The sequence below is a fragment of the Urocitellus parryii genome, chromosome 1 (assembly GCF_045843805.1).
Source record: "Urocitellus parryii isolate mUroPar1 chromosome 1, mUroPar1.hap1, whole genome shotgun sequence".
NCBI classification, from domain to species: domain Eukaryota; kingdom Metazoa; phylum Chordata; class Mammalia; order Rodentia; family Sciuridae; genus Urocitellus; species Urocitellus parryii.
Window position 1 is genome coordinate 134733666 of NC_135531.1, and position 23956 is coordinate 134757621.

A 23956-nucleotide genomic window follows, 5' to 3' on the forward strand; every position below is an offset into this window, starting at 1 on the left:
TTTAATATTTATTTTTTAGTTGCAGTTGGACACAATACCCTCATTTCACTTATTCATTTTTATGTGGTGCAGAGAATTGAACCCAGGGTCTTGCACGTGCAAGTCGAGAGCTCCACTGCTGAGCCAGAACCCCAGCCCCCCCGAAATGATCTATTATTAATTCTAACTTTATTATTCAAAACTATCCATTTTACAAGTGATTTATCATGGGTTATTTCAATCATTCCTCCATAAGCAAAAACATTCTAATTTTTTCCCCACGGTACTGGGGATTTAACCCAGTGGCACTCTACTGATGAGCTACAAACTATATCCTCAACTCTTTTTAATTTTTAAATTTTGAGACAGTGTTTCTGTTGAATTGCTGAGGCTGGCCTCAAACTTGTGATCCTCTTGCCTCAACCTCCTGAGTTGCTGGGATTACAGACATGCACCACCATGCCTGACTAAGAGCATTCTTATTTTACAAATCTGATTACTGAGTGACTTGTCCAAAAACACACAATTAGTGACAGACAAGAGTCCCATTATTACTTTTTTCAATAATTAACATTAATTCAACCAACAATGACCACCTATTATTTGTTATGTAAACCAGTACAGCAAATTAGTTTAATTCTCTCTCCAAAGCAGCAGCTTAAAAGATCTTGCCAAAAATAAGAAATCACTTGTCAAAACCAAAAATGTCACAATGCATTAATGCCATTTGCAGCAAATCCTTTTTTGATCATTAACTATATTCAATGCTTTCTCCTCAAAATAGAATACTGTGTTAAACACATAAGAATAGACAAATCAATAATGCAAATCGACAAAGAATGCCATTAAAACATAGCATGGTGATGCACGCCTGTAATCCCAGCTACTTGGGAGACCAAGGCAGGAGGATGTCTTAAACTCACGATTTCAAGGCCAGACTTGGAAACAGAGCAAGACCTAGTCTCAAAATACAAACAAACAAGACAAAAATGTAAAATGAGAGTATTTTCAGTTTGAAAGAAACATAATGTGGGTTTATTTTCTCATTTGGAGAAATACACAATATGAATTTCTGATTTCAAAATAGAATAGTCATATTTTTGTCACATGTGAAGCATCCTTTAAGTCATCTATAATCACTAAAATAAAAGCATCTTACCATAGTCTGTGGAATTGATGCATAGTTTTGAACTCCTAAAACTTGGGTGAGAAAATTTTGTGCACAATTTTTTCCAACCCAAAGCATCAGTACCTGTGAAAGGAATAAAATTATTTTGAGAGGTAGCCTAATAGTTTATTCACTCACCTTTACCACTACCACTTAGTATGCTTTGAAAGATCTAAAGGTTGAGTATATTTAGTGAGTGTACAGCCTGTAACTGAACTAATAACAATTCAGTATTTACTGGGATGAGACATTTCATGCATGACATAAAACAGAGGCTGTGAAGGCAGCAAATGGCCAACAGGAATATGTAGGTTAAAGAGTACGTCATCTGTTCAAGAAGAGAAATATTAAGAGGAATGAAGCCAAATGCTAAAAAAGATAAACTAGTTAGAGGAAGAAGGGTCAAGAGTTGTCAAACTACTCACAGAGCCTGCATCCATGAGGAAAACCCCATCTCTACTCAGCTTCTCCACAGAGAGTTGAAGGATAGGAGGCTGAGGTATGGTTCTGTCATTGATGTTGAGTGCTCCCTGGGGAATTAAACAAAAGATTAAGGCTTTCAGGTACAGAAAATACAGTCACAATTAACAACAAAAAGGAACGTTACCTCTAAGAGTATGGGCCTTACTAGGCAAATTATAGTTATTCACAACTAAATATGAAGATGATACAGAAAGCCACTGTGAATCCCAAGAAAGCCAAATTAACTTTTTTTTTCGATAGTGGGGGTTGAACTCAGGAGTACTCGACCACTGAGCCACAACCCCAGCCCTATTTTGTATTTTATTTAGAGACAGGATCTCACTGAGTTGCTTAGTGCCTTTAAGTTGCTGAGGTTGGCTTTGAACTTGCGATTCTCCAGTCTTAGCCTCTCAAGCCACTGGGATTATAGGCGTGTGCCATCACGCCCAACTCCAAATTAACTTATTAATTTTTTGGTACTGGTGATTTAAAGCAGGAGTATTTAACTATGGAGCTACATCTCCAGCCCTTTTTATTATTTTTTAAGACAGGTTCTCTCTATTGCTTAGACCCTCACTAAGTTGCTGAGGCTGATCTCAAACTTGTGATTCCCCTTTCTCAAACTCCCCGAGTTGCTGGGATGGTAGGTGGATGACAATGTACCCAGCTAAAATTAATCTCTGATCTTAACTAGCTTTAAAAACAAATGTGACAATAGGCTGGGGTTGTGTCTCAGTGGTAGAGTGCTTGCCTAGCATGCATGAGGCACTGGGTTTGATCCTCAGCACCACATAAAGTAAAATAAAGATATTGTGTCCACCAAAAACTAAAACCATTGAGTTACATCTCCAACTCCTAAATATGCTTAGTTATGATAAAGATCATGATAATAACAATGCTAATAATGGTGGAGGTAGTGATATAATAGTTATGATCTATATGGTGCCTATGGCCAGGCACTGTTCTAAGTGATTTACATATACTAATTCATTTAATGTTCAAAAGCACAAAAACATCAGAATTCAAAAATTAAGTACAGCAAACAAAATTAAGTGTGGAAAATAAGGACAGGAAGAGAGTGTACTTGTAGAGGACACTATTACTCTGTGCTTTTGCTTTCAGCATCACTCCCATCTTGCACTCCCTGTTGTTTGAGAGACCTGTTCTTTTCACTTTAGTGATGAGGCTTTTAGCTCAATACTAGTAATATAGTACTTTGAAATTTCTGGCCTTGGGAAAAGTGGGGAGCAGAAGAGACTATAACCCCAATACACCCAGTGAGAAATTTCCCTCAGAGATTTTCACATGTGAACTAAGAAAATGGAGCTTTGTCTTTTTCAGATGGTGAGGAAAGGAAGTTGCTCTGTTTTCTAGTCTATATAGAGAAGGCTGATCAGAAACTATGAAACTAATGCAGAGTCTTTAAATCTTAAAGTCTAATAGATTCTCTCTAGTGGTATCCATATTATAGACATAATAAATTACATTTGATTTTTTTTTTTTAATATTTATTTTTTTTTAGTTCTCGGCGGACACAACATCTTTATTGGTATGTGGTGCGGAGGATTGAACCTGGGCCGCACGCATGCCAGGCGAGCGCGCTACCGCTTGAGCCACATCTCCAGCCCCTACATTTGATATTTTTGTTAATTTGTCATGATGTTATATTTTAATGTGAAAAAAAGTAAAGCCTACTTAATTGAACACACTTAACTGAACTTAATCCAACAGGATTAATCTTCAGTTATATATACATATATTTATTTTTGTAATATAAATTAATAATGTTCACAAGAGTTTTCATTTGCAAAAACAAAACAAAACCCTCACGTTTCACAATTTAAGTTATCTAAAATTCTTTACATTTTAAAAGGTTTTAACCAAAACACTATTTTCAACATACAATATCTAAACTTGATCACAATTTTAGAAAGATTATGACTTCATGCTTATGACTTTAACCCCAATAAATTTTCTATCAAAAGCCAAAAACATTACAACTTGGATAAGTATTTTTCCTTTAATTCAAGGACACTGTTACACTGAACATTGACCTAGGTGTTCAGGTATAATCTCATGCTCAAGATACAGATCAATTTGTTTAAATAAATAAGTAGGTTTCTCTGGTCAATTTGATAATCTCATACTTTCTTAGATCTGCTCTAGAGATTTGTCTTTGGAAACTGAAAGACACTATTTTCCAGAGCTTCCCTAAACTGAACATTTTTGTAGTTTGTTATTTATTCATTTTTTGGTACCACGGACTGAACACAGGGGCATTTAACCACTGAGCCCATCCCCAGCTTGTTTTTTTTTTTTTTTTTTTAATTTTGAGACAGGGTCTTGCTAAGTTGCTGAGGCTGATCTCAAACTTGAGCTCCTCCTGCCTCAGCTTCCCAAGTCACTGGGATTACAGGCATGTGCGACAGTGGCTGGCTCTAAAATTTCTTTACATAAACTTAGCAAGCAATAAATAAATAAATAAATAATGAATTTTAATAACAGATCCTTCCATAATTCTGTACTAGACTAAATATGACATTAAGCTTATAAACCTTCAAGGAAAAGCCACTAAAAAAGAAAATTGATCTTACCTCATCAGAGAGATTGTCAACTCTATACAAACTGGGATGTGTTGTAAGCATAAGGTAAACCAAGGGCTGATTTTTCACTTGACACATAGCAAAGATGCGTTCATCTAGACGAGCATTTGTCCCAGTCTGGAATGATTTCTATAACAAAAAGCAAAACAAAATATAGAACTTTGTAAATGTTAGTTGTAAAAAGATTATCTTCTGACAGAATGGGAAGATTTAGTGTAAATTATTTTTAAAAAATATTTTAAAAATATTAAAATATTTTAAAAATCTTTTTTTTTAATTTATTTTTTGGTGTAGATGGACACAACACAATGGATTTATTTTTATGTGGTGCTGAGGATCAAACCCGGGTCCTAACGCTCATGCTAGGCAAGCACTCTACCGCTGAGCCACAATCCCAGTCCTTAAAAAATCTTAAAAAAATATTTTTTAAGAAGTCACACACTTCTTTAAAAAAAAAAAAAAAAAAAATATATATATATATATATATAATACATATATTAAATAGTGTATTAAATGGTGACCATAGGTTTATTTAAATGTCTTAAGAAATTAATTAACAAACCATGGCAAAGTTATTTGATCTCCTTGGTGTCTGTTCCCTAATCAATAAAATAGGGTCATCTCTTTTACTCCTTTCCATCAAAACCTCATTATTCTCTATGAAGCTAATTAATGTGCTCAGCATTTACTGAAAGAAATGGTAGCTACACTCTATATGCCATATAGAGAAAGTGACATAATGATTAACACTACAAGAAGGATGACACTACACTATAGATAAAATAAGGACCAATGACACCCATTAAGTGCTCTATAAATGCTGAGTGATAATTGACGATGGCTATCATTGTTTCTTCCACTGTTAAAGAAATAAGCAATGTACCAAAGCTTAAAAATCAATGACGGGGCTGGGGATGTAGCTCAAGCTGTAGCGCGCTTGCCTGGCATGCTCGAGGCACTGGGTTCGAACCTCAGCACCACATACAAACAAAGATGTTGTGTCCGCTGAAAACTGAAAAATAAATATTAAAAAATTCTCTCTCTCTCTCTTAAAAAAAAAAAAAAAAGAATAGCATTACAGTGAGATTTAACTGGTAATGCAGCTTTGTGGGGAATAATGAAGTTTTGAGGTAAGGTTTTTAAAAAGTTCCAGTTGATGAAAAGGAGTAAAAAAGAGACAGAGGGAAACAACAATGAAATTATGCTTTGAAACAAATGCACTTATTACAAATAAAAGATGATGTTATGGTTTAGATGTGAGGTGGCACCCAAAAGCTCATATATGAGAAAATGCAAGAAAGTTTAGATATGAAATGATTGGGTTATGAAAGCCTTAATCTAATCATGAATTAATCTTCTGATAGGGATTAAATGGTAACTATTGGCAGGTAGGGTATGGTTGGAGGAGGTGGGTCCCTGGGGGCATGCCTTTAGGGAATATATTTTGTCCTTGTTGAACAAAACTCTCTGCTTCCAGTTGCTATGTTCTCAGCTGCTGTGCTCTGCCACACACTTCCACCATGAAGTCTGCCTCACATCAGGACCCAAGGAATGAAGTCAACCATCTACAGACTGAGACCTATGAAACCATGAGCCCCAAATAAACTTTTCCTCCTTAAAATTGTTACTATTAGGTCTTGTTGGTTCAAAAGTCATCCCAATTAAGGAACAGTAGGTTCCCTATCTCACCTGGAAGAAATTATATATACCAGACAGGCAGATCTTTTTTTTTTTTTCTTTTGGTACAAAGGATTTAACCTACTAGGGGCACTTAACAAGTGAGCCACATCCCTGGCCCTTTTAATTTTCTATTTTGAGACAGGGTCTCACTAAGTTGCTGAGGCTGGCCTCAAACTTATGATCCTCTTAACTCAACCTCCTACAACTGTTAGAATTACAGGCATATACCACCATACCAGGATACAGGTAGACCTAGGGAAGTGAAAAAGTACAGAAATTAATAAGATCCAGAGCAGTCTTTGATCAGTGCTTTTAATAAAAAGCATTAACACGAAGCTAGGTTTTTACTTATTTTGGTATTGGGGATAGAACTCAGGGGCACTTTACCACTGAGTTACATCCAAGTCCTTCTCTTTTGAGATTGAATAGGGTCTTGCTAAGTTGCCGAGGATGTCTTCAAATTTGTTATCCTGTGCCTGGCTTAACATGAGCTTTTAAATAAAAATTTATAAGACCTGGGATTGGTAGCACATGCCTGTAATCCCTGAAACCTGGGGGGCCGAGGCAGGAGGATCACAAGTTTAAGGCCAGCCTTAGCAACTTACTGATACTCTGTCTCAAAATAAAAAGAGCTGGGTATGTAGCTCAGTGGTAAAACATCCCTAGGTTTAATCTCCAGAACCTAAATAAATAAATAAAATAAAATAAAAATTAAAATCTATAAGGGAAGTTTACTTAAAGTATAATTCTGGACACGGGACAAATAAGCCTATTCCACCAGCCTAGAGTTCTTTCTCTTGGGGGAGGTAAAGAAGGTACAAAGAACAAGCAGGGGAGACATAAATAATGAGTCAAATGAAAAGTCCTATAAATAAAGCTATAAAAAGTGCCTCAGGAGGCTGGAGTTGTAGCTCAGTGGTAAAGCACTTGCCTAGCACACGTGAGGCACTGGGTTCGATTCTCAGCACCACATAAAAACATAAGTAAATAAAAAATAAAGATACAGTGTCCACCTATAACTTGAAAAAAAAAAAGGCTATAGGATCACAAAAGGAAAGGCAACTGGGCATGTGGCTCAGTGGTTAAGCAATCCTGGATTTAATCACTAGTACCAAAAAGAAAACTCAACACCTAACTCCTGTGTTAATGCAGGAATATTCAGAGATTAAATGATTAGACCATAAAAGCTAGAACCTAATAGGTTCATCCTTATTTGAATGGACTAAGTGGGTGGTAACTGCAGTAGATGGGGTGTGGCTGGAGGAGGTATGTCACTGGATGTGTCCTAGAAGAGTTTTCCCAGCAGCCCTTTCCCCTTGGACTGGCTGTCATGTGGCAATCCTCTGCCATCCCCTTTTGAGGTGATGTTCTGTCTCACTTTGGGCCCAGAGCAATAAAGTTGGCCCAACAGAGACTGAACCTTTGAAACCATAAGCCAAAATAAGCTTTTTCTCCTCTAAGTTGTTTTTGTTGTATACTTGGGACATAAGGACAAAAAGCTGACTAATACACAATAATCCATGATCTTGAATACTTTTTTCCCCCCAGTACCTGGAATTGAATCCATGAGTGTTCTACCTCTGAGCTACATCTCTAGCAGTGTTTTGAGACAGGTTCTTGCTAAACTGCTCAGGCTGGCCTAAAATGCACGATTCTCCTGCCTCAGCCTCCCAAGTCTCTGGGATTGCAGGCATATATCACCCCATCTGGTTCATATCCAACACCTATCATGTGCTTATTCCTCCAGTCTAACTTTGACCAATATTTCCCCATCCTCTTCACCCCTGAGTCTCTGGTAACCACCATTCTATTTTCTGTTTTTGTTTGATTTTTTAGGTTCCAGGTATAAGTGAGAACATGGAGTACATGTGTCTTCTTGTGCTAGAAATAAAATACACGATTCATGTTTTGGAAAACTGAATTTTTTATAACATTTTAATGTTTAGTATCTCTTATGCTCAAGGCATTTGCTTTAAATCAATTATTCTTAAATTTCTTTGGCTGTAAATCTTTTCAAGTTTCAAATAAGAGGTCAGGTCCCTATCCTCAGAAAATTTAACTGACATAAAGTTAAATAATGTTTAGTGTTTCACATAATAAAAATTTTGGCTTTTGTCATTTTCACTGTGCTAGTTTCTGGTTTTGTTTTTCTTACCTGTTTAAGGAGAGCCAATACAAAAAGTGGAAAAAGTCTCAAAGAGAAAGGAACCATGAGTCCAGGCTGCTGGTTACTTAAGACTGAAGATCGGTAAGCTGCAAGAGAGTCAATGACGGCATTCACTAGAGCATCTCGGGCGTCACTCAGACTGGCAGTCATGGACCTGTCAACAGCTAATTGAGGTAAGGACAGGGACAAGAGACAAGACAAGATTTAACAACTGCACTGTAAGCATAGATAAGGTAACTTTTTAAAACTATATTGAGCCTCTCTCTGATTTATTATAAACATAATGAGCCAAAATTTACAGATAAAAGTATGCTCTGGAGAATCAAGCTAACCTCTTTTGAAATTTCTTTTTTAGTTGTAGTTGGACACAGTATCTTTATTCCACTTCGAACCCAGGGTCTTGCATGTGCAAGGCAAGCACTCTACTGCTGAGCCCTGATCTGCCGTTTTCTTAGCTGTATGCCAGTTTGACAAGAAACTCAACTCCCCTGAGCCTACATTCCTTTCTTCGTAAAATGGAAAAACTACTTACTATTAAATTGATTAAGCCACCATTTTAGTTTATACCGCTGAGAAAGGGAAAAACCCTGAAATTAAATAGAAAAGGGAGGCTGCTTTTCTGTCACATGGAGTTTTTATTTTAGAAAATTATTTAGACAAATTTTCATCATCAGTTATGTCACTGTTTTAACTGTTTTGTTTTTTGGTACCAGGGATTGAACCCAGGGGTGCTTAACCACTCACCGAATCACATCCCAGCCCTTTTTCTTCTTTTTTTTTTTAAACAACATATTGCAACTTTATTAGATTTTTCTATTTTATGTTTGGACTCAAGCGAGGTCTTAGTAACCTATAATGATGGTCCTTTAACATCTTTGAGACATCACCATACATAATGTAAAATCCAATTAGGTGACATAAGACCATCAACAAAGAGCAACTGTGAATGTTGCAGCTGGCCACTTAATGCTTTTATAATAATTCAACCATGAAATGTAAAAATTAAGTATTATAAAGAAATGTAAAGGTTTTCAGTTTTATTTTTTTTTATTTATTTATTTTTTTGCTGCTGCTATGCAATTGCATTACTTAAAAAAAGTTTGCCAGGTTGGGCCTAATTAAAGACAGATAACACGTACGATGCTGCAGGCAACTCTGTTTTTAGTATGCAATTGTAAGGCTTTTAAAAATTATTTTCTCTTTTGGGCTCTATTCCTACACTTCCACAATGCCCTCCTCAACATGTTTCATTATTTAATCATCCAGTGTCCTAACTACAAGCCCCAGGTGCTCTGCAGGTAAGAGGGGTATTTAGATTTTGTTTAGTGCAGGGGTGGTTGGTAGATGAGTCAGTGAATGAATAAAGTGAGGGGAAAAAAGAGAACATTCCAAAATTATATTTAATAGAATGTTCTTCATGACACCTATTAGGATGTATAAACAGAATCTGGTGTGAAGGAGTTCATTCTGATGATTAAAGGGAGTTTCTTGATACCTCCCCCTAAAAGATTTTTCTAAAAGTCTATGGGACTACTGAGGAGGAAGCACTTTCATCCTTTCCAGATGGTCCCCTCTGGAAGGTTATTTCACAACACTGGCTCTGGGATCAGTAGCCATTTTGGCACGGACAGTTTCAGCAGCATACTTTGAACTTGCCAAGTCTCAAGTCTGACGTCTGAAGAATGTTGCAGTTCACAGCCACTTCACTGAGGGTCAGTGGCGTCCAGAGGCTCCCATCAAGGTTCTACCCTTTGATAACAGCAATTGGTCTCAGTTTAATGGCCTTCTTGCTGATTCCAGCATCATGGCAGGTATTTACCACATCTGTAACGTTCTTATAGGACTCAGGAGCCTCTTCCATAATCAGTTTGGGTGAGGCAACACGGATCGCGATTCCCATATCTGCCAATTTGTCTAAAACATCCTGGAAATCTAAATTACGCCGAGATTTTGCTCGGGACAATGCACGGCCCGCTCCATGACAGGTTGTTCCAAAGGTCTCAGTCATGCCCTGTTCAGTGCCAGTAAGAACGTAATTACAAGTTCCCATGGTGCCACCAATAAGTACTGGCTGTCCAGTGAGTTGGTAATCAACAGCAATGAGGGGGTGGTGAGGAGGGAAAGCACGGGTGGATCCCTTTCTGTGCATCAACAGTGTCCGTTCCTTTCCATCCACCACATGCTGCTCTACTTTGGCAATATTGTGAGAAACATCATAGATCACATTCAGGTCCAAGTCGTCAGGGGTTGTGTTGAAGACCTTGGCAAAAGCCTGACGCGTTAAGAAGGTCATAGATGAGCGGTTGACCCAGGCATAGTTCCCAGCTGCTGCCATTCCCTTTAGGTAGTCCTGACCCTCTGCAGAAGCAATTCGAGTACAAGCCAACTGACGGTCATTGACTATGATCTTGTCTTTCTTCATGGCCTTTTCCATAGCTACCAGTGCATCTGTGGCTACTTGGTGGCCCAAGCCTCTGCTTCCACTGTGGATCATTACACACATTGTCCCTTATGGTCGATGCCCATTTTCTTAGCAACATACTCATTGAAAATCTCATCCACAACCTGGATTTCTGCATAGTGGTTGCCTGCTCCTAGGGTCCCCAACTGAGGAAGGCCTCTTTTCTTGACCCTTGCAGAGACCTTGTTGGGGTCAGCTTGCAGCATCCTTCCATACTCCTCACAGTGCTCCTTGTCTTCAGCCCAGGCATAGCCTTCCCTTAGGGACCAGTCCACGCCCATCTCCAAGGCCTCCTCCAAGTGTCTGGCATTCATTGGGATCACACCTTTTGATCCCACCCCAATAGGAATGTGGTCAAACATAGCTTGGGCAAGTTGCTGTTTCACAGGCTGGACATCACTCTCATCCAAATTGGTTCTCAGCAAGCGCACACCACAGTTGATGTCAAATCCGACACCACCTGGGGATACCACCGCTTCAGGATCATTCATATCAAAGGCAGCCATATTCCCAATAGCAAACCCATAGCCTGAATGGACATCAGGAAGCCCAATAGATCGATGAACAATTCCCGGCAAGGCTGCCACGTTGCCAATCTGTTTCATGGCTGGCAAGAAGCCACCAACACCACCACCTCGACAGGCATTCCTTAATTCCTCAAACATTAATTTCTCCAGAGCATCATTCACATAGAAAACTCCTTCAACCTGCATGTTGGGCACGAAGCCCTTCTTGATTCTCCAGCAGTTTTTATTGGTCTTTTCCAGGAACTGTAACTCATCGTTGTAAGTACGACTCACGGCTGCGACAACGGTGGCAGACGCTCCGCTTCCGGCTCTGAGGAGCCCCTTTTTCATATTTCATTTAGAAACAGGGTCTCAGTGAGTTGCTTAGTGCCTCATTAAGTTGCTGAGGCTGGCTTTGAACTCAGGATCCTCCTGCCTCAGCCTCCTAGCCGTGGGGATCACAGGCGTGCGCTACCATGCCCAGCACTTATGCCTATACATGTTTCTGTATACCAAAAACATTTTTTTTTCTTAATACTAAAAATAATGTAATTGTTTTGAAGACTTCTCAACCTGCAACTAAAATCAATCCATGTGGTATCAAAAACACATTTAATGATGTTATTAAATGCTATGACCAAAATTTACATGTAGGTTGGAAACAAAAATATTATTATCAAAAACAACTCTTAACATTCATCAACTCAAGATAACTCTGATTTGAAAGATGACAAAACATGAAAAAATGTGCATACCTGGCTCAACCAAATATGGTAGCAGAACTAATATATACAAAAGGTATTGTGAGGCTTAATGGGTATGAGGTCCTGGGTTTTAATCCCTAGCACCACACACAAAGAAAAGAAAAAAAAAACTATCATGAAGATTTCTTTTTAAATCCATAAATATTGCCTGATACTTATTACTGTTATAATAATAATGATCATACTGTTATTTTGAGGTGGTCTTGCTAAATTGCTGAGGCTGGCTTTGAACTTGTGATCTTCCTGCCTCAGCCTCCCAAACCACCAGGATTCAGGCATGCAGTGCCACGCCCACTGTTTGTATTTTGCAGTACTGGGGATTAAACTTCATGAGAGAACATAGTCTAACAATGAGCTATTTTTAAATTTTGAGATAGGGTCTTGCTAAATTGCCCAAGCTGGCCTGGAACTTGCAATCCTTATGCTCAGCTACACAAGTCTTGGAATTACAGGCATCTGCCACCATGTCCACTCCATGATCTTCAAATTTTGATAACATAATAAGACTAAAGTAAGGACTGGATCCTCTAACCAGGCTCGATGAAAGAAAATTTTCCCAACAGGAAATTCAGAAAACAGAAACTATTCCCGTTATAAAGTAGATTTAAATTTGAAGTAAATGGGCCCTGTGAAAGTCTTTCCTTAAGGAGAAAGGTGGCAAGAATCAAACTGGTATTAAATTCTGTATGTCTGAAAAGAGAAAAAAAATATCAAGAAGGAGACTAGGGGTATGGCTCAGTGGCAGAGCACTTCCCTAGCAAAGGCCTGGGTTCAATTCCAAGTACCACCAAAAAATAAAAAAAATAAAAACGACCACCAAAAAACCACCTTATTAAACACTAATTTTTCATTATTTTATTGCTTTTTTTAACATATGACTGTAGAATCCATTTTGATATGATTATACAAGCATGGAATATATCTTATTCTAATCAGGACCCCATTTTTGTGGATGTACATGGTGGTGAGAACACCATGGTGTATTCATATATGTATATAAAAAAATTATGTCAGATTCATCTCACTATCTTTTTTTTCCCTATCCCTTCTCCCTTCCCTTCATTCCTATTTGTCTAATCTACTGAAGTTCTATTCTACCCCCACCCCTTATTGTGGGTTAGCTTCTACATATCAATAAAAACATTTGACCTTTGGGTTTTGGGGATTGGCTTATTTCACTTAGCATGATAGTCTCCGGGTCTATCCATTTACTGGCAAATGTCATAAAGTCATTCTTCTTAATAGCTAAGTAACACTCCATTGTGTATATATACACACGACAATTTGTTAAGCATTAATATTAACTATTCTGTTAGATATAGTTATTTAGTTCAAAGGACATAAATATAAATAGAAAATAGTTTAGTGGTTGCTTAAGGTCAGTGAGAGATGGAGGAAGGAGTGAGCACTAACTGCTAATGGGCATGAGATTCTTTCTGGGTGATAAAAATGTTCTGAAATTAGATTGTGATGATGACTTTATAACTGTAAACTTTCTAAAAATAATGGAATTGTAAACTGCAACGGGTGAAATCATAGCAGCAGATCTTTTCAATGAAATAGTTACAATCACCCAAACAATGAAACCTGTAAAGTTAGTTACGTAAAAGAAAACAAAATTAGGTGGATTTGCTGAATGGTATTACTTGCAAAATATTTATAAGTGATAACAACTCTTACCCATATTGGCCAATAACCCCGAAATTGCTTGAACATCAGCTCCAAGAAAGATTTCATTTAGAGTCGAAACTACTGGCAAACACAAAGTATGGACACGAATTCTTCTTTCACCTTTGGGAAAACACACAATAGTAAGGCACAACTATATGCAAAAAAGATTATGTTAAACTCATTTCAACTTAACCAAGTAGGATTATAGGAAGCAGAGACCTATAAAAATTTTAGTTGGTGAAAATCAAAGCTTTTTTTCAACTATAAATTTTTTTTGTTCACATTATTACAAAATAGATAACAAGGATTGTATTTAAATGATAGTATGCTAGGGTTTTTTTTTAATTTTTAAAAATTTTAATTTGTTATAAGTATGCTAGGTTTTTATAAATCTCCTTTCTAAATTTTCTGGTTACTTCTTTTGCAATAAAATTTCTGAGTTAATATATATAAAATATCACTACTCTTGCTTGTTTTATAGCCTTTTTTTTTACATTTTAGCCTATTTTTGACATTTAAAGTTTAGAAAAACTTTATACTTCTTAATCGCAGAAAGAAATTTTTGTATGTAAGTTGTATATGAAATATAAATTTTGTTAAGGCTTGGATCCTATTTCCAAGATATTTCATTATGTATATGCAAATATATCCACATTTGAAAAAAATTCTAAATCAAAACCACTTCTAGTCCTAAGCATTTCGGATAAGAGATGCTCAACCTGCATATGATTCCATTTTTTGACACTCCTGCAAGACAAAACTCTCAGTGGTTACCAGAGGCTGGAGATGGGAGAGAGAGAATGGTTACAAAAGCAAAGGGTGATGCTGGGAATGATGGAACCAATTATGTCTTTATTATGGTGATAGTTACATGACACATTTGTCAAAACTTTCGAATTTTACATTCAAAATGGTTCATTCAACTGAACTAGTGGTGCACACATGTAATTCCAGCTACTTGTGAAGCTGAGGCAGAATCATGAGTTTGAGTCTAGCCTGGGTAACTTAGTGAGACCCAAAGAGTTTAATACCAGTTTGAATCTTGCCACCTTTCTCCTTCAGGATCTCACTAAGTTGCACAGGCTAGACTCAAAATAAAATTAAAAAGGGCCAGTGATGTAGCTCACAGGTAGAACACTTGCCTAGCATACTTGAGGCCCTGGGTTCAATCCCCAGCACTGCAAACAAACAAGTGACATCAACACAAACCAACCAAAAACAAAAGAAAAAGGTGCATTTAGTTGTGGAGTAACTCAGGAACAGGGTATGTAATTAGCATGCACAAAAGCCATGGGTTTGATCCTGAGTACCACCGAAAAAATAAAACAAAATAAAAATAATTGTCTTTTACCATATATCAATTATAAATTTTTACATTGAACAGAAAAGGGACTGAGCTGGGTTTTTTGTCAAATAAAAAAATGGTACCTAGAGACAGAAATCCATCTTACTTTACATTTATAGTGTGTCATATTAATTATAATCATACAGAACATTCCTCTTAAAGGTTTTTATTAAAGTGTCCTTACTTCATACTTTCCATAAATTTTGGAGGGGCTATAAAGATTGAATACATATAACACAGAAAGTCTCCTCCAAAATTAAGGAGTATGTTAACAGAGGTTAGGAGTAAAAAATCTTTAAAATAAAAAAGCAAATTAACATGCCCCACATCAGATTAGGTTAAAACACAAATTACAAATTAATTAGAAACAAATAAATCACAACTTAAAAGTGTTTTCTGATGATCAGGTGTCAGTATGTACCTGTAATGCCAGCTAGTTGTGAGGCTGAGGTGGGAGGATTACTTGAGCCCAGAAGTTTGAGGCCAACTTGGGAAATATAGCAAGAGCCCATCTCAAAAGAAAAAAAAGCCAAGTGTGGTGATGCACAACTGTAATCCCAGTGACAGGAGGATCACAAATTAGAGGCAAGCCTCAGCAGCTGAGTGACACTTGTCTTAAAAATAAAATAAAATAAAATAAAAAGGGCTGGGGATATAACTCAGTGGTAGAGCAGCACCCTTGATCCAATTTTCAGTGCCACAAAAAAAAAAAAAAAGTGTTTTATCATCAGTTTTTTCAAAACTTAACTCAAATATCACTTCTGTGAGAACTTTCTTGTCTACTCTATCTTGAAAGAACAACTGTTATTTATCCTGTTTACTATCTGATTGCCTATTAGAATTAGGTTATATAAAGGAATTTTTCAACTGAAAAACCAGTGTTTAATACATAGGAGATTCTCAATAAATATCTGTGAAATAAATGGATAAATAAAATCGTTTAGAAAGCCTGGTGTGGTGGCACACACCTGTAATCCCAGCAACTCGGGACGCTGAGGCAGGAGGATAGCAAGTTCAAATCCAGCCTCACCAAAAGTGAGGTGCCAAGCAACTCAGTGAGACCCTGTCTTTAAATAAAATACAAAAAAGGGTTGGGGGTGTGGCTCAGTGGCTGGGTGCTCCTGAGTTCAATCTCCAGTACCAAAATAAAATAGAATGAAACAAAATCATTCAGAAAACTAAAGCCAAACACGTTGGCTTTACCAATAACAGAAACATAGCTCTTATGATTGGGAATACTCTTTTGGCTTTAAAAAAAAAAAAAAACAAAAAAAAACCACCCTCGGGGCTGGGGATGTGGCTCAAGTGGTAGCGCGCATGCATGAGGCACTGAGTTCAATTTTCAGCACCACATAAAAATAAAATAAAGATATTGTGTGCACCTAAAACTAAAAAAATATTTTTTTAAGAAAAAAACCTCCCTCCAAAGAAAAGTTTATTATAGGCCACAGAGTACCACATCAAAAAACTTTAATATAATATTATGTATACAGTTAACAATACTCTCTCTTAAGAGGATAGAGCTCATGGTTTTTACGATAATTAAAGCAAACAAAAAATATACCTTTGCTTGATGTGTACAAGAGTGCTGACTGAAAAGAAACCAATTGAGTGTCAGTAAGACTTTCTTCTACTGACATCTGTACTGCATACCCAGCATCAGGATTGACATTGGGCAAAGAGAGTAAGTCTGTTGACCTAACGAAGAAGTTCCCATGGAAAGTATGAATGGAAAGACCTAAAAGAGAAAAAAAAATTATCAAGATGACTTTTATATATCTATATGTGGATATTTACATTTTATCCTAATCATTTATTAGACAGTAAAAAAGTTCAATAATACACAGTACTGAATGAGGTTGAGGAGTAATAAGTGTCATCGTTGCTGTCATCTTCTTTTTTTTGTACTGGGCTTTGAATCCAGCGGTGCTTAACTACTAAGCCACACCCTCAGCCCTTTTTATTTTTTATTTTGTGACAGGGTCTCATTAAGTTGCTGAGGGTCTTGCTAAATTGCTAAGGCTGGCCTTGAGCTCATTCTCCTGTCTCAGCTTCCTGAGTCACTGAGATTTACAAATATGTGCCACCACACTTCTTAAATTAGAGTGAGGATACAAATTTTCAAAAACTATTAGAGAACAATTTGGCAGTATTTATGAAAATTTTAAATGAATACTTATTTCGACTTTAGCAATTCTTTGTTTTTATTTGTCCTACAGACTCATTCAAGTGCCAAATTTCTATGTATAAAATAATTTTAAGGGGATATAGCTCAGTTGGTAGAGTGCTTGCCTTGCATGCACAAGGCCCTGGGTTCAATCTCCAGCACCACACACACACACACACACAAAAAAAAAAATAAATAATAAAATAATAATAATTTAAAACAGACCGATGTTTAACAGCAAAAAAATTTTAAAATAGTTATGGGTAGGAAAATAAATAAATTGTGATTTGTTCATTTTATTGAATACTGGAATGAGATAAGTTTTATATGAATTAAAATTAATGGATTTTTAAAAAATACTTTTTGTTGTTGATGGAGCTTTATTTTTTTAGTATGTGGTGCTAAGGATCAAACCCAGTGCCTCACATATGCTAGGCAAGCACTCTTCCACTGAGCTAGAAAAAATTAATGGATTTTTAAGATTTATTGAGTAAGCATCCACTCCAGCAACTTGAGAGGCTGAGGCTGGAGGATTGCAAGTTTGAGGCCAGCCTTGGCAACTAAGCAAAAAAAAAAAAAAAATATGGTGGGGGGCGCCAATTATGTAGCTCAATGGTAAAAAGCAATTGGTTTCAAACCCTAGTACTGCAAAACAAAAAAGAGTAAGTTTCTTGGCTGGGGTTGTGGCTCAGTGGTACAGCGTTTGCCTAGCATGTGTGAAGCATGGGTTCAAGCCTCAGCCCATATATAAATAAATGATTAAAATAAAGGTCCATCGATATCTCAAAATAATTTTAAAATAAAGAATAAGTTCCTAGGTAACAAATTCTTAAAAGAAATAATTAAAAAATTAAACACTGAGTGAAAAAATCTATTTATGCAAATACAACATGATACTTAAGTATTTAAATGTACAGAAAAGTGGAATATACACCAAAGTGGTTACAGTAACTAAGAACAGAGTGAAAATGTACCTGTGTGTGTGTGAGAGAGAGTGCACATGTGCATGTGTGTCCCCAAACACAAGCCAATATAGGAGTTTAACTGTAGCAAAAATGTATTTAATTTAATTTAATTATTTATTTTGTGGTGCTGGGGATCAAACTCAGGGCTTCTGGAAGAAAAACAAATGTATATTTTGCTTATGAAGTAAAAATCAACTTTAAAACAGCAATCAGAAAGAAAAAAATGGTGTAGGTCTACATGTACATAGGCATCTAAGACCTGGTTAACAACAAAAAAATAAACAAAAAACACGTACAGTGGTGTATTGACTATAATCCAAGCAATTCAGAAGGCTGAGGCAGAAGGATCTCAAGCCAGCCTGGACAACTTATTGAGACCCTGTCTCAAAGAAAATTTTAAAAAGGGTTTGGGGGCTTGGGATGTGGTTCAAGCAGTAGTGCGTTCGCCTGGCATGCACAGGGTGCTGGGTTCAATCCTCAACACCACATAAAAATAAAAAATAAAGATAATGTGTCCACCTAAAACTAAAAAATAAGTGAAAAAAAAAAAAAGAGTTTGGGATGTAGCTTAGTAGTAGAGAATGCTTATCTAGCATTTGTGAGGCCCTGGGTTCAATCCCCAGTACCAAATAAATAAATAAGAAACTAAATAAGGTGACCACAAATTTTCTTAAATCCCTACTAGCAATAAATAAAATAAAATAAGAGAAACCTAAATAGGTTAACCACAAAGTTTTGTTAGATTAAACACTCTAGGAAGTGGGCAAAGGCTAGTTTATTGACATGTCCCCAGGCTGTTTGTGAAAAGTAAGTTACCACTGCACACAGTGGCACACACCTGTACACCTGGCGACTTGGGAGGCTGAGGCAGAAGGATCATTAGCTCAAAGCCAGCCTAGCAACTTCGCAAGGCCCAGAGCAACTTAGTAGTGAGACCCTGTCTCAAAATAAAATATAAAAAGAGCTGGGGATGAGGTTCAGTGGTTAAACACTTCTGGGTTCAATCCCTAGTACAAAAAAAAAAAAAAAAAAAAGGTACCTATAAATAGCATCCAACTGGCCAACTACAACAAGTCATAAGCAATTTTAACATGTATTTCCCCTAATTAGGAACCAATATCTGTAGAAATTGACACTTTGGAGGTCTGGCAATCTTCATAAATAGGATCCAACAATTGTATCCTTTGAAACAAGTGGGGCTAGGGATGTAATTCAGTAATATAGCTAAAAACTTATATAACAGGCCCTGAGTTCAATTCCCAACACTGAAGAAAAACCCTCAAAAACATAAATGCTGAAAAACTATTAAATAAAAATCAATTCAGCAAGGCTGAATTATTATAATGATGGGTAACAGATAAGTTCATATAGACAGATTTGAAAATAAATCGGATATGTTAGTAGATCTTTATCTTTTTTTCCCTACCTGTCTTATATATTTTTTCCACTTAAAAACATGATTGTCTTATTCCTGTTATACAGCAAAACATTGTTATATGAATAAAAAAGTAGAGCAGGTTAATAATATAGAGAAATGAGAAATCAAGAATTAGAGCACAAATTAAAAGATCTTCCACTTCTGGAGATGGGTAATAGTAATGGTTGCACAATGAGAATGTATTCAATGCCACTGAACTGGGAGAGTGCTTGTCAGGAGTGCACAAGGCCCTGGGTTTGATCCCCAGCATTGCAAATAAACAAATAAAAGCAAAAATTAAAAAAAATGTTTAAAGTGGTAAATTTCATGTATATTTTACCATAATTTTTTAAATAAAAATAACTGTTTACTAAAAATTTAAAAAAAGTATGTGTGATGACATGCACCTGTAGTCCCAGCTACTCGGGAGGCTGAGGCAAGTTCAGGATCAGCCCAGGTAACATAGCAAGACCCTGTCTCAAATAAATAAAAGATTTCCCACCACTATTGTTCAAATATTTTCTTTGGGGACGTGGTCTCTTTTTAAAAAAAAACTTAAATAATTCACATAGTATAACATTCACCATTTTTAAAATTTTTAACATATTAACAAGGGTTCCTATATTTTAATAGTGTTTCTTCTCTCTCCTTAATTGCATATACTAAAGCCTGGAAAGTATCTTATTTTTTTTTTTTTTTTTAATATTTATTTTTTAGTTCTCGGCGGACACAACATCTTTGTTGGTATGTGGTGCTGAGGATCGAACCCGGGCCGCACGCATGCCAGGCGAGCGCGCTACCGCTGAGCCACATCTCCAGCCCTGGAAAGTATCTTAGAATGGCAAATCCTATAAGAAAAAACTAAGTGAAAATTTGTATTTATTGGTGTAAAAAAACAATATTTACTCCTATGTTTTTTAAAAAAGTATCCTCACCTTTAGTGCACCGAATCCTCATAACTGCCTCAAAGCCAATTTTCCGAGTGAGGTATCTCTGTAGTTCCTTCTGTAATTTCTGTACTTGGACTGGGTTGTGCTGGTGATGGTAAGAAGGATAGTAATAGACACTACCTGCTGAGTACCGAGAAATACACCCTGGAAGAAAACATACACATTTTTCAAATAGTGGCATTACCTCCTATTACTATGATAAAATTAAGTGCAGACATTTGATTCAATTTTCTCTAACTTCTCAAGTCAAAAGAATATTCCATTCTGTAACTGTCAAAAAGAATATTCTATTCCTCTAAATAGTAGTGTAGACATTTTTCTATTTCTCCCCTACTAAATTAGAGTACAAGACGACTCTGAAGTTTATAGTAGATTAAATTGACTGTTAAACTGGGTATAATGTTGTGCACCTATAGTCCTGGCTATTTGTGAGACTGAAGCATGAGGATCACTTAAATTCACAAGTTTAAGACCAGCTTGAAGCTGGGTGCAGTGGCCCTCACCTATAATTCTAGCAGCTCAGGACGCTAAGGCTGCTGGATCACCAAGTTCAAAGCCAGCTTCAGCAACTTAGTGAGGCCCTAAGCCAATTCAGCAAGACTCTGTCTCTAAATAAAATATAAAAAAGGGTTGGGGATATTGCTTAGTGGTTAAGCAGCCCTGGGTTCAATCCCCGGTGTGTGTGTGTGTGTGTGTGTGTGTGTGTCTCTCTCTCACACACACACACACACACACACACACACACACACAGTGGTTACCCCTGGATTCAATCCCTGGTACTAGGAAAAAAAAAAAAAACAGCTTGGGCAAGAGCCCATTTCAAAAAAAGAAATATCCAAACCAAAACTGACTCTTCCAAAACTCTCTGGAAGGAATAAAAATAAATTTATCGGGCTGGGGTTGTGGCTCAGGGGTAGCGCACTTGCCTGGCATGAATAAGGCACTGGGTTCGATCCTCAGCACCACATACAAATAAATGATATTGTGTGTCCATCTTCAACTAATTAAAATAAATAAATAAATATATATATCTATCTAAGTATCTGTTTTTTTATTTATTTATTTTTGGTGGTGCTGGAGATTGAACCCAGGACCTTGTGCATGCGAGGTAAGCACTCCACCAACTGAGCTATATCCCCAACTTGGGAATAAAAATTTTACTTTTGTCCTCTACCTAGATCATCATGCTACTTGGAAAGCTAAAGTAGGAGGATTGCAAGTGCTCAGGAGCACCTTACCACTGAGTTACATCCCCAGTTATTTTTTGTTTGCTTTGTTTTTGTTTTTCTTTTGAGATAGGTTTTTGGTAAGTTGCTAAGGGTCTTGCTAAATGGATGAGGCTAGCCTCGAACTTGTGCAGTGGTAGAGAACTTGCCTAGCATATGCAAGGCCCTGGGTTCAATTCCCAGTACTGGGGAAAAACAAAAACAAAAAACAATGAAATAAAATCATTTAAACACCATTTTGATACTCATTTTAGGGAAAAAAAAAAAATCATCAGGAAACACTTACCCAGAGAAGCCAAATCAGAATATTGACCACTGAGAAGGAACAAGTCAACAGCTATCTGCTGACCAGAACAGTCCAATGCTAATTTCTTATAGAAGTCAGTAGAAGGTGTCAGGTGTATTTCCTATGAATAAATTACAAAGAGTTTTTTTTTTTTTAAATCATTAAATTATCAAAAATGTAAATACACACCTACATATAGCAAGGTGTCAATAACAATTGTCTCTAGGGATTCTACATAATCTACAGTGCTTTTACTATTTGATTTTTTTCATTAAGAATCAGGTACTGATTAAGAATTTTCTATGGGCTAGAAATGGAGCTCAGTGATATAGAACTTGACTAGGATGTGTGAGGCCCTGGGTTCGATCCTCAGCACCACATATAAGTAAATAAAATAAAGGTATTGTGTGTCCACCTACAACTAAAAAAATATATATATATTACAAAATACCTCTATCATATTAATTTTGTAATAGGCAAAGATAGTCATTATAACCAAAATCTAGCAAATGCTCAGTATGCTGGGAATCATTCTAAATAATTCATATGCAATATCTACTTAGTCCTTACAACTACCCCAAGAAGTAGATACTATCAATATTTTCACTTTATATACACAGAAACAAAACAACAAAGAAATGAAATAACTATTTAAGTTCACACATCTAAAGAGCAGTGGAATGTATAGGTAGTCTGACTCCAGGAGTAACTTCATAATCAATATATTATACTGACTTCTCATAATCTTTTGGGAAACACAGGTCTCAAGCCATTAAGTTTAGCTGGGAACAGTGGCACACACCTGAAATCTCAGCAACTCAGGAGGCTGAGGCAGGAAGATCAAGAGTTCAAAGCCAGCCTCAGAAACTTAATGAGACCCTGTCTCTAAATAAAAATAAAAATGGGCTTGGAATGTAGCTCAGTGGTTAAGTGACGCTGGGTTCAATCCCTGGGTGCCAAAAAACACAAAAACTCCTGAAATTGTAAGTTTATACATATGAGGTACTCAAATGCAATCTGAGGCTGTCAATATACCAAGTTACAACCATTCCTAGCTGGTCATCCAGGTTTCCCTTTGCCCCTAGCAAGTACATTAACTCCACTTTTTTGGGGGGTTGGGAGTTGGGGGTTGAGGGTTGCGGGCAGGTACCAGGTATTGAATCCAGTGCGCTTAACCACTGAGCCTCATTCCTGGCCCTTTTTTATGTTTTATTTTGAGACAGGGTCTCACTAAGTTGTTTAGGGGCTTGCTAAATTGCTGGGGCTGGCTCTGAACTTAGAGATTCTCTTACCACAGCCTCCCAGTTGCTGGGATTATAAGTGGAATTGGAGACTGAATCCAAAGGTGTTTTACCATTTTACCCAATTCTTTTTATTTTACATTTGAGATAGGGTCAAGCTAAATTGCCAGGCTAGCCTCAAACTTGCAATTCTCCTTCCTCAGCCTCCCAACTCACTGAGACTATAGGCATGCACCACCATGCCCAGCTTAGCAAGTACTTTCTTTTAGTCTCCCAAACTTTCTCTTCAAAGCCAGGCTGGATGACTAGTGGGGGTACTAAAGATATTAAAAATAAGGCATGGGTGAATCAGGTAGAGAAAAATATAGTAAGGGTTTCATATAAAAGTGAAACCATTTACCTATTTCCTTATAATTCCTCCTCCTCACAACTGGAAATCTTCCCTGCCTCCTCCCGCTAAAAAAACCCCTATGGTCAAAGGGACAAAGCACCAGCATTAATCTTATCATACACTTGATGACTTTCTAACCTTAGCAGATGATTTTTGGTTGGGTTCCTCTCGTGGCTTCAGGGCTCCCACTCCAAGCGTTGGGAGCTGTGTTTGAAAGACAGACATTCGACCACCAGTTGGGGACATCAGCTTAAAGGCAGCCTGAAGTGCAGGACCCAAGGCACTCTGGGTCTCCAGAGTCTTGGTAAACATTTGTGGCAAAGTTTTCAGTAATTCTTGAACAAGCTTGTGAAGTAAATAAAGAAAACTCAAGAGTGTTACAATTAATTATTTTCATAATAAGTCAGTATCTAATACAAAAGACAAAGACATTGAGTCATGATGATGATCAGAGAATCTACAGACACTACAGTAAACAATGAAGTTGGTCAAATGACAAGAAAGCCA

The 23956-nt window shown here is 36.9% G+C and overlaps 1 protein-coding gene and 1 pseudogene across 1 annotated transcript in view; both read right to left on the reverse strand.

Moving 5' to 3' along the window:
* The window catches only part of Sec24a (SEC24 homolog A, COPII component), an 81725-nt gene that overhangs the window by 17212 nt on the left and 40557 nt on the right, over window positions 1-23956 (reverse strand). The window contains exons 14-22 of the mRNA XM_077801625.1: window positions 23588-23794; window positions 21818-21938; window positions 20291-20449; window positions 16371-16544; window positions 13471-13581; window positions 8048-8223; window positions 4204-4341; window positions 1573-1677; window positions 1139-1231 (exon numbers count right to left, since the gene is read on the reverse strand). Of these exons, the coding sequence (XP_077657751.1) occupies window positions 1139-1231; window positions 1573-1677; window positions 4204-4341; window positions 8048-8223; window positions 13471-13581; window positions 16371-16544; window positions 20291-20449; window positions 21818-21938; window positions 23588-23794 (1284 nt within the window). The remainder of the gene's footprint in view (window positions 1-1138; window positions 1232-1572; window positions 1678-4203; window positions 4342-8047; window positions 8224-13470; window positions 13582-16370; window positions 16545-20290; window positions 20450-21817; window positions 21939-23587; window positions 23795-23956) is intronic.
* Window positions 9709-11377, reverse strand: LOC144255918 (RNA-splicing ligase RtcB homolog pseudogene; annotated as a pseudogene).